At 32.7% G+C, this 11,079-nt stretch overlaps 4 protein-coding genes across 8 annotated transcripts; 2 read left to right on the top strand and 2 right to left on the bottom strand.

Moving 5' to 3' along the window:
• Positions 1-5: 5 nt before the first annotated feature.
• Positions 6-3,488, top strand: LOC138131864 (uncharacterized). Of its 4 annotated transcripts, none has more exons than XM_069049116.1 (5): positions 18-1,686; positions 1,930-2,303; positions 2,382-2,557; positions 2,612-2,745; positions 3,140-3,488. In XM_069049116.1, exons 2-5 carry the CDS (start codon positions 1,931-1,933, stop codon positions 3,453-3,455), a joined length of 999 nt encoding a protein of 332 aa, XP_068905217.1. In that variant the 5' UTR covers positions 18-1,686; position 1,930; the 3' UTR covers positions 3,456-3,488. The 4 variants fall into 4 exon arrangements, with proteins under 4 accessions (XP_068905219.1, XP_068905217.1, XP_068905216.1 ...); XM_069049115.1 differs by having other exon boundaries at positions 1,747-2,303; XM_069049118.1 differs by having other exon boundaries at positions 6-2,303; positions 3,130-3,488.
• LOC138131866 (uncharacterized) lies at positions 3,483-4,920 on the bottom strand. 2 transcript variants are annotated; one of them, XM_069049120.1, is made up of 2 exons: positions 4,628-4,920; positions 3,483-4,574 (listed from the first exon to the last, which is right to left on the bottom strand). In XM_069049120.1, the coding sequence occupies exons 1-2, from the start codon at positions 4,695-4,697 to the stop codon at positions 3,718-3,720; spliced, it is 927 nt and encodes a 308-aa protein (XP_068905221.1). In that variant the 5' UTR covers positions 4,698-4,920; the 3' UTR covers positions 3,483-3,717. The 2 variants fall into 2 exon arrangements, with proteins under 2 accessions (XP_068905221.1, XP_068905222.1); XM_069049121.1 differs by having other exon boundaries at positions 3,483-4,571.
• Positions 4,918-5,972, top strand: Bet3 (blocked early in transport 3). Its single transcript, XM_069049124.1, has 3 exons — positions 4,918-5,135; positions 5,191-5,601; positions 5,657-5,972. Exons 1-3 carry the CDS (start codon positions 5,097-5,099, stop codon positions 5,741-5,743), a joined length of 537 nt encoding a protein of 178 aa, XP_068905225.1. The 5' UTR covers positions 4,918-5,096; the 3' UTR covers positions 5,744-5,972.
• Positions 5,735-7,974, bottom strand: GatA (glutamyl-tRNA(Gln) amidotransferase subunit A, mitochondrial). The gene is made up of 7 exons (XM_069049113.1): positions 7,689-7,974; positions 7,153-7,640; positions 6,860-7,099; positions 6,659-6,806; positions 6,253-6,470; positions 5,992-6,194; positions 5,735-5,937 (listed from the first exon to the last, which is right to left on the bottom strand). The coding sequence occupies exons 1-7, from the start codon at positions 7,719-7,721 to the stop codon at positions 5,783-5,785; spliced, it is 1,485 nt and encodes a 494-aa protein (XP_068905214.1). The 5' UTR covers positions 7,722-7,974; the 3' UTR covers positions 5,735-5,782.
• Positions 7,975-11,079: the final 3,105 nt, after the last annotated feature.

Below are 11,079 nucleotides of genomic sequence, written 5' to 3'. Positions count from 1 at the left end.
AAAGAATGAACTCACAAAAAATGAACGTAAATGAAAGTGAAAACATGTTGATTCAATTAGTATTTACACTATTACGAAACCAAATAAAAATAATTTTAAATCCTTGGTAGCTCCAAATAAAAACAGTCCCAACGATTCTTACAATAGGTAGGTACTTAAACGTTCAAAATGCCCTGTTGATACAACATTGAGCACATTTTCGAAATGTTGCAGGTAGGTATTTATCCATTATTGCTTCCGCAAATTAACACAAATACCGACAATGGCAAGACGACAACTGACGATGGCATTATTTTATCGCTTTTTTTAGTTGCAGTTAAGAAAAAACAATGAAAAGCGATTACAAACAAACTTTTTACTTGTCATTGCTAGGTAATTCATTAAAAATAAGAATAAAAATTCACGGTCAATTTTTTCTAAATGAAATGAAAAGTCAATTTTAATAAATGCAGAGATGATAAACGGCTCGTAAAATGAGAAAGTAATCTTAAAAATTTGCAAAAATGTTATTTAACAATTACATAAACGCTATTCAAAAATTTAAAAAACCATTGTGGTGCAAATGACTTATCTGTCACTGCGATAAGTAAGTAATAGGAAATGTCACGAAAACTGCACCACAATGGCTTTTTGATCAGCGTTTATGCATATTTAGGTTTGATTTTTTGTGTGGTCAATTAAACGGTAGCTTTATCAACACCAACCTCAGCAGCAATTGCCCGTATCGAAATCCCGTCTTTTAAACATTGCGCTTATGGTCTGTTTTTGAATTTCAGTTAAACCCATTTTTTCGCATTGACTTTGACACTGACAATTACAGAACACTGACAATAACGTTATTAACGTTTGACGTTGTAGACTTTGATTTACAATACTAGAATTTTGATACGAGTTTTTTTTGGCCAGCGATGGTACGGTTGGCTTCAAAAAAAACGGGAACTGTCAGAAAAAGTTCTGTCAAATTTTATTAAATTTGTATGCTTTGAAACGGCCTTTTAGAATTTAGGGTTAAAAAACTGCACTTATGTATGTGTCAGAAATACTACTGTCAAACAGACACAAATTGACATAAATTGCCAAATTAAATTTCCAATTCACATTAGGTCAAATTTCATTTCCCGTTTTTTTTGAAGCCAACTGTATCTATTTCTAATACTGCCTGTATAGGCAAATAAAAACATTTAGGGCCACTTTACAGAAACGAAATTAAGTTAATCAAATGTGAGATTAACTGAACTATTGTTGTCTTTGTTTTTACAGTAAACTAAAATATAATCCCTTTACTTGCGAAAGACTTTGAAATCATAATTGTTTACTTATTTCATCGAAACAAACATTTATCAAACGTTTCGTTGTCATATACACATTTCTGTTTTATTAAATTAGAGTCGTTTTTTCTCGTCAAATACGCTGTGTTTAGTGGTTTGAAGCGTGTTTGTTGGTGACGTCACTATTTTAGGAAGCGGGAAAATGTATGTTTTTTAACCGCTGTCAGTTGTCACTGCTCACCACAGAACACCTAATCGTTGTCATTGTCAGTTATCTGTCCGTCTATCAGTGAGCCAGCAGTGAGCAGTAATCTGTGGTGAGCAGTCAGCAAGAGAGTAAACCAGTGATGTAACCAGGGTGTAAACTGTGAATTTTTATTGAGGTTGAAGTTGAGTTTGAGTTGTTTAGGGGCTTAAGGTGTTTTTTGTGGTGTGGTGCTGTGAGTGTTCGTTACCAAATTGTTTTTGTGTGTTTCAGCTGTTTTTAGTTTATTTTTAATGTTACCGTTATGTTGAGGCTTTTATTAATAATTCACATTAGAAATATGAACGAAGACTTACAACAGTTATTCGCAATAAGACATTTCATGCAAAATTATGAAAATGATACGGATACGATACTCACATTACCAGCTATTCTTTTTAACATAGATCATTGTAGAATGCCAGGATTTTACGATGTTTGGCTAGATCGTTATTTGAATTATGATTTTTTTTCATTATTTCGTATGTCAAAGAGCACTTTTGAGAAGCTTCTCCACAAATTACGTTGCGAAGAAAGAAATTTCAGTGGAGGATTATTTCCACCTATTTCCACTGAAAAACAATTATTAATCACATTGTGGTGGCTAGGCAAAGGGGAGGTTTTGCTGTCAGTAGCAGACAGATTCAATGTTGTTGTTTCTACTGTACATAAAGCCACCGAATTTATGCTCACTCGAATAATAAATTTGCAAGCAGATTATATTGTATGGCCGAACATGGAGGAATCTCAAACGATTCAGGAACTTTTTCAAGACCAGGGGGGTTACCCTGGTGAGTGTAACACTTAATGGGCACCACTAATATAATATGAATGACAGATGACTTATTTGTGATTTGTTGTGGTTGTAGGTGTGGTGGGAGCTATCGATGTATGCAATGTGCCTTTCAAAGCTCCTTTAGATCAGCAAGAAAGCTACATTGATAGAAAAATGAAACATTCAATAAAATTGCAAGCTGTTGTTGGTCCCCAAAAGACATTTCTGTACACGAATATCGGGTTTCCAGGATCTGTCCATGACAGTAGAGTATTAATGTTTAACTGTTAACAATTATGATTTCACATATACGGTATTGTTCAGGTCCTTCGAAATTCCGCTTTGTTTGTAGAAATAGAGCAAAATGGAAATCTGAATGATTATTTCTATGATGAGAATTCCCATATTGTTGGAGATTCAGCATATCCTCTACGAAACTGGTTAATGACACCTTATAGGTATGCATATTTATGTATATATTAAGTAGGTATATTATGTAACATCACTGGCCATGAATACTAGTACATGCATTTTTTTAATTGTGTATCATTCCAAATTAAAATTTGGCTTTAATATTTTGTAGGCGCCCATGACTCATAGATATGTTATTTTCCACCACCCGGTGACACGGCAATTTTGCCGGAGTACATACACTATTACGGATATTACTATCAAGTAATAGTGCAGTGCTAATCAATAATTATAATTAATGTAACATTTTCATAAAAAGCAAATTTTTACAACAGAAAATACTGAATTTCAGCTTTAAATGTTTCTCAACTCTACTAATTTTTATTGCCACCATGGTACAGAAGATTCTTGAATGAATAAATCTGTAACAGTTATTTTTAGAGATAATGGTGTTTTAACTGATGTACAGAGACGCCACAACTACATTCACAGTAGAACAAGAATGGCTGTTGAAATGGCATTTGGCATATTGAAAAGCAGATGGCGAATTCTACGCTATGTCAACGTAAATAGCATAATTAAGGCTATTAGGATTATAACGGCTAGTTGTATATTACACAACTTTTGTTATGTAAATTTGGATTTTTGGGAAAATTATGATGTGGATATAGAAGATCTGCCAGAACCTAATAATAACAATAATTTGAATAATGATGCAGCAATTAGAAAAAGAGATCATATAGCTAATAATTTGTGAAAATTATTTTGAATAAAATAGACGTGATGATAATAGTTTTTCTTTTTATTAAATAAACAAACGAAATGCAGCTAACTATATTAAAATAGGAACGCAAAATAAAATATTCAAAAACAATAAGTAAGTTAACACAAATAAAATAAGTCTCCGAACAATAATACAAAGGTTATTTAAAAAAATAATTAGCCTGAGTAATTGATACAAAATATCTTTGGTAAAAAAAAACAGCATGTCTACAGTTATCATCAAATGATTTCAATGCTCAGTCTGCCATAGAGTACTCATCTTCACTGCTGTCATGTTTACGTTTTTTACTTTCTCTTGAGCCGTTTTGTTTTGAAAATGACGCAATTAATGACATTGTTTCTTTATGTCTATTTTGATTTTGAATAGAGAACATCTCCATCATACTTTTAAATTCGTTTTTTCGTAACTCTTGATTATCTTTTTGAATTTGCACCAATTCATCTAATGCTTTTGCTCTTGGAGTGTAAGGTTTCACTGTTTTGTTAATTTTATTAAATCTGTTACTCGATTGTGGTGTGGAACACAGTGGTATATCTTCTGATGTAGTTGAAATCGGTTCAGGTTTTGGAGATTCAGATGCACTATTTGGATGTGGTGTTGGCTGCATGGTGGTTTTTCTAGCATTTAATGAATCCATTATTAGTACTGGATCTGTCTTGTGCTTGTCGCCTAAAATAGCATCAACTTCATTATAGTATGGAGAGTTTTCGACACTTCCCTCGCCAGTACGGTTCCGCCTTTCTTTTGTTTTCAAGTAGGCACTTTGCAAATTTGCAAATTTCTGTCTAACCTTTTCTCTCCCGGCTATATCTGTTCCGACAAAATGTCCCATCTCATTAAGTTGATCTCTTATTTTCGCCCACAGATTATTTTTGCAGGTTTTCTTGTCCCGGAACTTATCATCATAGCTGTGCCGTAGGGCAAGAAACGCCAGCGTCGCTTCATGATCTTGTCGAGTTGCCTGTTTTGTCTTCCATAAAGTCGATTCTAAAGAAGAAGCTGCTGGAGTTCTAGGTACAAATGTAGTCGGTGTAGGTTGGTCCAGCTGTTCTAGGACCAGCCTCGTATAATCGGCACGATACTTGGGATCTGCTGTACAAACACAAAAATAATAACATTCATCTACCTTATCCCGTAATAAATACCTTGCAATCGTTTAGCAGTCTCCTCGTCAACTTCTACAATTAGGCCACCTTCTAACTCAACATTCATCATTTTGTTTATTTGAGGTTACGTATCTCAGCGCGGCAACTATCAACATGAAAATGACAGACGACGGCCAAACAGCGTTACAAACCGCTCTCCGAGGCCGCTTCAAACCGTAATTAAAACGCTTAAAGCGTATTTATTCGTGACGTCATTAGTTGAACGAGAAAATGCAATGGTTCAAACCATAACGCAACGTGTTTAAACCGTTGCGTCGAGAAAAAACGACTTATTACTTTTATTATTTATTACTTGACAAGTGACATTTGCGGAGTATTGGTTACTTCACGAAGAACTTCACGTACGCAGTGTATTGAGTTCATTTTCTGGAAATTTGTGTAACTTCAGGAAATATAGTGAACAGTGACAAATAATTAATTCGATTGTTGGATAATTCAAGTACAAAACATGTCTCGAGCGTCAACACGTTTTGACACAAAAAAAGTGGTATGTTGGTTTACCTAGCATGTTTTTGCTGTGCAAAATAAGAATTTGCTTCTAGAATTCTGAACTGGTCACTTTAACATATGGTGCTCTAGTAGCACAAATGATAAAAGACTTGGATAATACAGAAGATGTAAGTAAACAATTGGAGAGGTTAGGTTATAATATGGGTGTGAGGTTGATCGAAGATTTTCTTGCCAAAACAGGAACTGGCCGTTGTTTAGATTTAAAAGATACAGCTGATAAAATTCAAAGTGCTTTTCGAATGTATTTAGGAGTACAGCCAAATGTGGCCAACTGGAGTGCAGCAGGAGATGAGTTTTCATTTATTTTAGACACAAACCCATTAACTGATCTGGTAGAACTTCCTGATGAGTTAAAAAATTTAAAGTATTGTAACATCATCTGTGGGGTTATTAGAGGAGCACTTGAAATGGTGCAGCTGGAAGTCCAAAGTTGGATTGTTCAAGTAAGCATTGATATTAAAAATATGAAATGAATTGCTAAAAATTGTGAAATTGTAGGATCAGTTAAAAGGAGACCAAAATACTGAAGTAAGAGTTAAGTTTATTAGAAGGTTAGAGGATGCCATGCCAGCAGGAGAAGATTAAGTTCTAATTTTTATTTGTAATGGTTTTGCTAAAATATATTTAAGGATTGATATTATGTTGAAATTGTACAGCATTTTCCAAGTATTTTGCTAAAGCTAGCAACATAGGTTCACTTAAATTTCTACCCATAATTTGTAAACTTATTGGCATTCCTTGAAGAGATAATTTAATAGGCAAAGTTATTGCTGGCACACCTGTAAAAATTATTAATATATTTATCTTCAAACAATACTTTGTGTTTATATTACCAGCCATGTTTGCTGGCTGTGTGCAATAATCCTGTAAGGCACATTGATCTCTGTTTGTGTTTTGTACAAATTCTTTATATAGAGGAGCTGTTGTTAATGTTGTTGGTGTTAAAACTACTTGTACATCTTCCCAAACTCTATCAAAATCTTCCAAAATTAAACGTCTGACTTTTAAAGCTTGATTGAAATAATTTTCATAATTTCTTTAAATAAAAAAATACCGTTTTCAATTATTTTTATGTGTAAAAACAAATGATCTACCTTGCAAGGAGGAAATAATTTCCTGTTAATATTCTATTTCTCACAACTTCATTAAAACCCAAACTTCTGCTAGTTGCAAATAATTTTTCTGTTGATGAGTTTTCTTTAGCTCGAAATCCATATTCAACACCATCATACCTTGTCATATTACTTGCTACTTCACACTGATTCAATATGGAATAACAAACAATACTATATTCAGTATGTGGCATTGATACCTAAATAGCTACATTATATTTTGAGAATAGTAGATTTACGGCCGTATTCACCAACGCCAGTTAACGTTAACTGTAGATTAAAATACTTCGTTACTTTAGTTACCTATTGTTATAACAATGTTTTCGTATATTTTAACCTACAGTTAACTTTAACTGGCGTTGGTGAATACGGGCCTTACACATGTAACCTCTTTAATTATGGCACCACCTTGTTCTAGCAATTTGGCAATTTCATTCCAAGTCTCTAAAATTTCCTTGTCCAAATTTTCACAGTGATATTCACAGGGAATCCCTATTTTCAAATTCTTTATATTTAGTTTACTAGCTGGAGGTAATCTAATGTACATCTTTTATAATCAATAATACAGTTTTGCTAATTAGTTAATTACCTGATCTTAGTAAATGTTTGTTTAAGTGAAGTTGAATCTTTAATATCAAATCCAGCTATACTGTTTAAAATTAAGGTACAATCATCAACATTTCTTGTAAGTATTCCCGGTACATCCATAGAATTAACTAAAGGAATTAATCCAAATCTTGACACTAACCCATAAGTAGGTTTTAATCCTATAAGTCCACAATATGATGCTGGATTTCTTGTTGATCCTCCTGTATCAGAACCAATAGCTCTAGATTAAAAAAAATCATTACTCAATTGATCAATTTCCTCAACACTGCTTACGCAAAGCATGTGCCAGTTGCTACAGAAATAGCACTTCCCCCGCTACTTCCGCCTGAAATGTAAAAATCATCAGATGCTTCATGTCCCCAATGATTTTTAGCTGGCCCAAAAATTGAATCTACAGTCCCTGAACCCATAGCAAATTGGTCTAGATTGGATTTTCCAATTAATATAGCTCCTGAATTAATCAAACGTTCATAAACTGTAGCATCATATGTTGGAGTAAAATTTTTTAACATTTGTGAAGCGCATGTTGTTCGAATGTTAGATGTACAGAAATTATCCTTAATGGCTATAGGTATTCCATCAAGCTGTGAAAGAGGCTGTTTAGCTACATAACGCATTAGAGACTCCTCTGATTTCTTTTTCGCTTCATTTTCGGTTAATGTTATAAAAGCATTAAATTTTTTAAACTTTTTGGCTTTTAGCAACGATGTATTTATAAGTTCTGTGCTGGTTATTCTACCATTTACTAACAATTGGTGTACCTAAAATCTGTACTTTTAAAAAATTCTAGATTTGATTTATCAATTTACCGTTTTGATATTTGATGAAAAAACTTTATCCATTTAAATATTTACTTCAAGATAAATACTAGAACTGTTAACTTGCTACTGCAAGAAGTGGAGTAGCTTCTTTAAATTCTTATAAAAGTAAGGTTATATTTGGGTAATGTTGCAGTTTAAGGTCCTACTACTGCGCACGGAAAGCACTCCGTGTTCCGTACAGTACAATACTTACTTCTGTATATGTACTTACACAAAACTTACACCGTTACAGATTTATTAAAGATTCAACACTATAGACTATACTGCTCGTAGTAGAGAGGTATGGTGGGTTGCGTAATAACAGAATTTTGTTCATGTGTCTTCCAGTCTAATTTGTTTTTGTAAAAACTACAACAGTCAACAATCAAGACGTTTCTTCTGAATCAAATGCACTTTTTAGCTTGCTTAAAACGAAAAATTGAGCAAAAAAAGCGTCAGCTAGGGGAAAACATGTTAATTTTTTTTAGAATGAGGCGATTTTTGAAAAAAACTGGGCTAGTCGCCTTATTACAAACAAGACAACAAACAAATCAAAACGCTAAAAGAGACACTTTAGTCCCGGAAGTGCAAAAATTACTCTTGTGCCGTAAGGGGTGTAAGTGTAACTTTTTTACCGAGAATTATATCTAGTAACTAATCGGAAAAAATATACTACGTCTCAAAATTTAATTGACAATTGGTTGAGTATTCTGGCAGTTTCCTTAATGTTTAATCTCAACAAATAAAATGTTGTAATGTAAATTCGTTCATTACATAAATTCGCTCATAATTTAATTTTATTTTGTTTGACTTATGTTGTATGGAACTTCTTGCAATTTTTTGCCCGTTGCTTATGTGCATGCACCGTAAGTTGCGGACCTGAAATCGGGGTAAAATGGCCTACTTACGAAGCTGGTAGAATAAAAAAGATATCTATCGGTTTAAAAAAATCTTTAATGTTTTTGAGGACAATGACTCATATCGGTGTAATCTGCATACATACATAATATAATTATAAATTGCTGTTAATTATTAGTAATTTTATGTTTAATATTTATATGTTTGATTAACACTGTTTAAAAACGGTTACGTATCTCCGTCCGTAATAAATTATTCTAATATGTGCAAATTTATGTGTATCAATGATAACAAATTTCTATAAAACTGTCCTGTTTAATTTCAATAATTCATAATTGCACATACGTACAGAAATATAAGTGTCATCATGAAGTCGATATTCTACTTAATTTCATTGACTTTATTTTTCATTGCAGCAGGTAAAACTACGTAGATTTAGATCATAACAAAATGAAAATTTAAATATAACAGTTTTAATTCTATGTGATTATTAATTTTAGTTTCATGTTCTCAATATGAGTGCTCTCAAGAAGGGGAAGAATATAAACGATGTGGCTCTGCTTGTCCTTTAACTTGTGACAATCCTGAACCACAAGCTTGCACGCTCCAGTGTGTCGAAGGATGCTTTTGTAAAAAGGGTCTTTTCAGAGATACTGTGAGCCAAAGATGCGTTTCAGAATCTGAATGTGAAGAAATCATTGTAGGAGGTTATTTACCCTAATTGAAAAGTATTGAAAATTGTCCTTTTAATAAAATTGTATTCATATTTTAACTTGTTCTTTTGTCAGCAATAAAATTTTAAGTAGCATTTTACTAAATGTTTTTAATGGCGCAAATTAACGAAGCTATACTGCTTTACATAAAACAGCATTTAGTAACAGCAGTAACAGTAACATAAAAAATTCTGGAAAAATGAAAAATATATCGCGGTGGGCTAATGCGCTAATGTACCTAACCAATTTAGAATCTAACAGCGTTGATTGGTCATTTTGGTCAAGTAGGGGATGAGAAAGTGGGGTATTCGAGAATAATAACAAAAAATGAGGAACCAAGACGGAGGGTCTCTCGGGGTTGGATCTCAAAAGTAGCTAAATGAATTACATGCAAGCTATCTTTAGCTATGGACCAGTTGCTAGGTAGTTTTAGCGGCGAAATGATTTTTGGTAAATTTATAATCTTGAATGTGCTACCAGTTATACGTGTCTTAGAAATAAGTACTGTTGTATTAAAAAAAAAAAACGCGTACACTTATTATTTGCATGTGTAATTTTGCTGCTCTGGCGTTTATTAACGTCATACTGTGACAATTAAGTTATTCAAATGCCAACATCAAAAGTTTCCGAACAAGAAAAGTGGGAATTTAATGCATTCTGTGCCACGTAAACTAAATGCAGTTATAAATGCAAACGGCGCCATGACCAAATAATATTCAAATAAAATTATCTAAAAATTAAGACATAACCTGTTTTATAACTTTTGGCAAAATGACAGAAAAAGTTCGTTTTTAAACGATACAAAAACCTATAAAAATTACTTTAAATGATCCACTCGATTTTTTTTTAATACAAGTGTACATTAATTTTAACTGGTAATAGAAGTCGTTAATAGCAACAATATAAATATTTTTTATTTTTTGGCACACATTTGGTTACGCGTCTATGGGTATTATTTGTTTCGCCGATGCCGATAAGCGAAGAACAAAAAACAAGATGTAAGAAAACGTTTACTTGTTTTTTTGCACAGCGGCTAACTGCTGCGCCCGTTGCTGTGACGTAACATATAATAATAAAGGTGGAGGAGAAAAAAGAGAATCATATGGTAGTTGTTAAGTGAAAACAATTTTAATAATAAATATATATTTATAAACTGACTCTAATGAATAGTCCATATCTAAGATAAATACGATAAAATGTTTTCTAAAATTAGTGTAGTAATCCGTAAAAATTCTCATGAAGTAATCAGAGTAATGACTAATCATTGCAAGTGTTCAAAGAGACCGCCGTTATTGTCAATACAGGTGGGTCAAGTTTTACCGCCCGTAGGATTAACCCTATTAAAAATTAGTAAAAATGACGAAACTTCAGGGTTACTTTCCTTTGATACAAGGCTTCAAATGTGTGCAATCAATTTTCCCTTATCACTTCATTCAGAGCCATAAAATTTAAAAAATCGATTTTGAAAAAATTTTTTCGTACTCACGCTCCTAATTTACAATTAATTCAAAGAACATATTTATGAAATCCGTATCAACAAAAAATTATTAGTTTTTGGATTATTCCAATTTTAACATTAACTGTGAAAAATGACCAAGATTTACAACTACAGCGTCATAAATAAATACCTCATTGTTGGTAAACATCTGGCGACAACTTTTCTAGTAATTCTTAAGTCCCTAAAGGGTACCGTAAACAACTCACGTCAACTTCTTTTGTGGAAGTGACCGCCTAATGTAATAATAAAACATGGCTAAATTTTGCACTTTAATATCAAATTCTATTTATTTGAAAAATCTGTGATATTTTCATGATTTCAATGACACCAA

Source organism: Tenebrio molitor, chromosome 5 (assembly GCF_963966145.1).
Source record: "Tenebrio molitor chromosome 5, icTenMoli1.1, whole genome shotgun sequence".
NCBI classification, from domain to species: Eukaryota; Metazoa; Arthropoda; class Insecta; order Coleoptera; family Tenebrionidae; genus Tenebrio; species Tenebrio molitor.
This window is presented reverse-complemented; position numbering and strand designations above follow the sequence as displayed.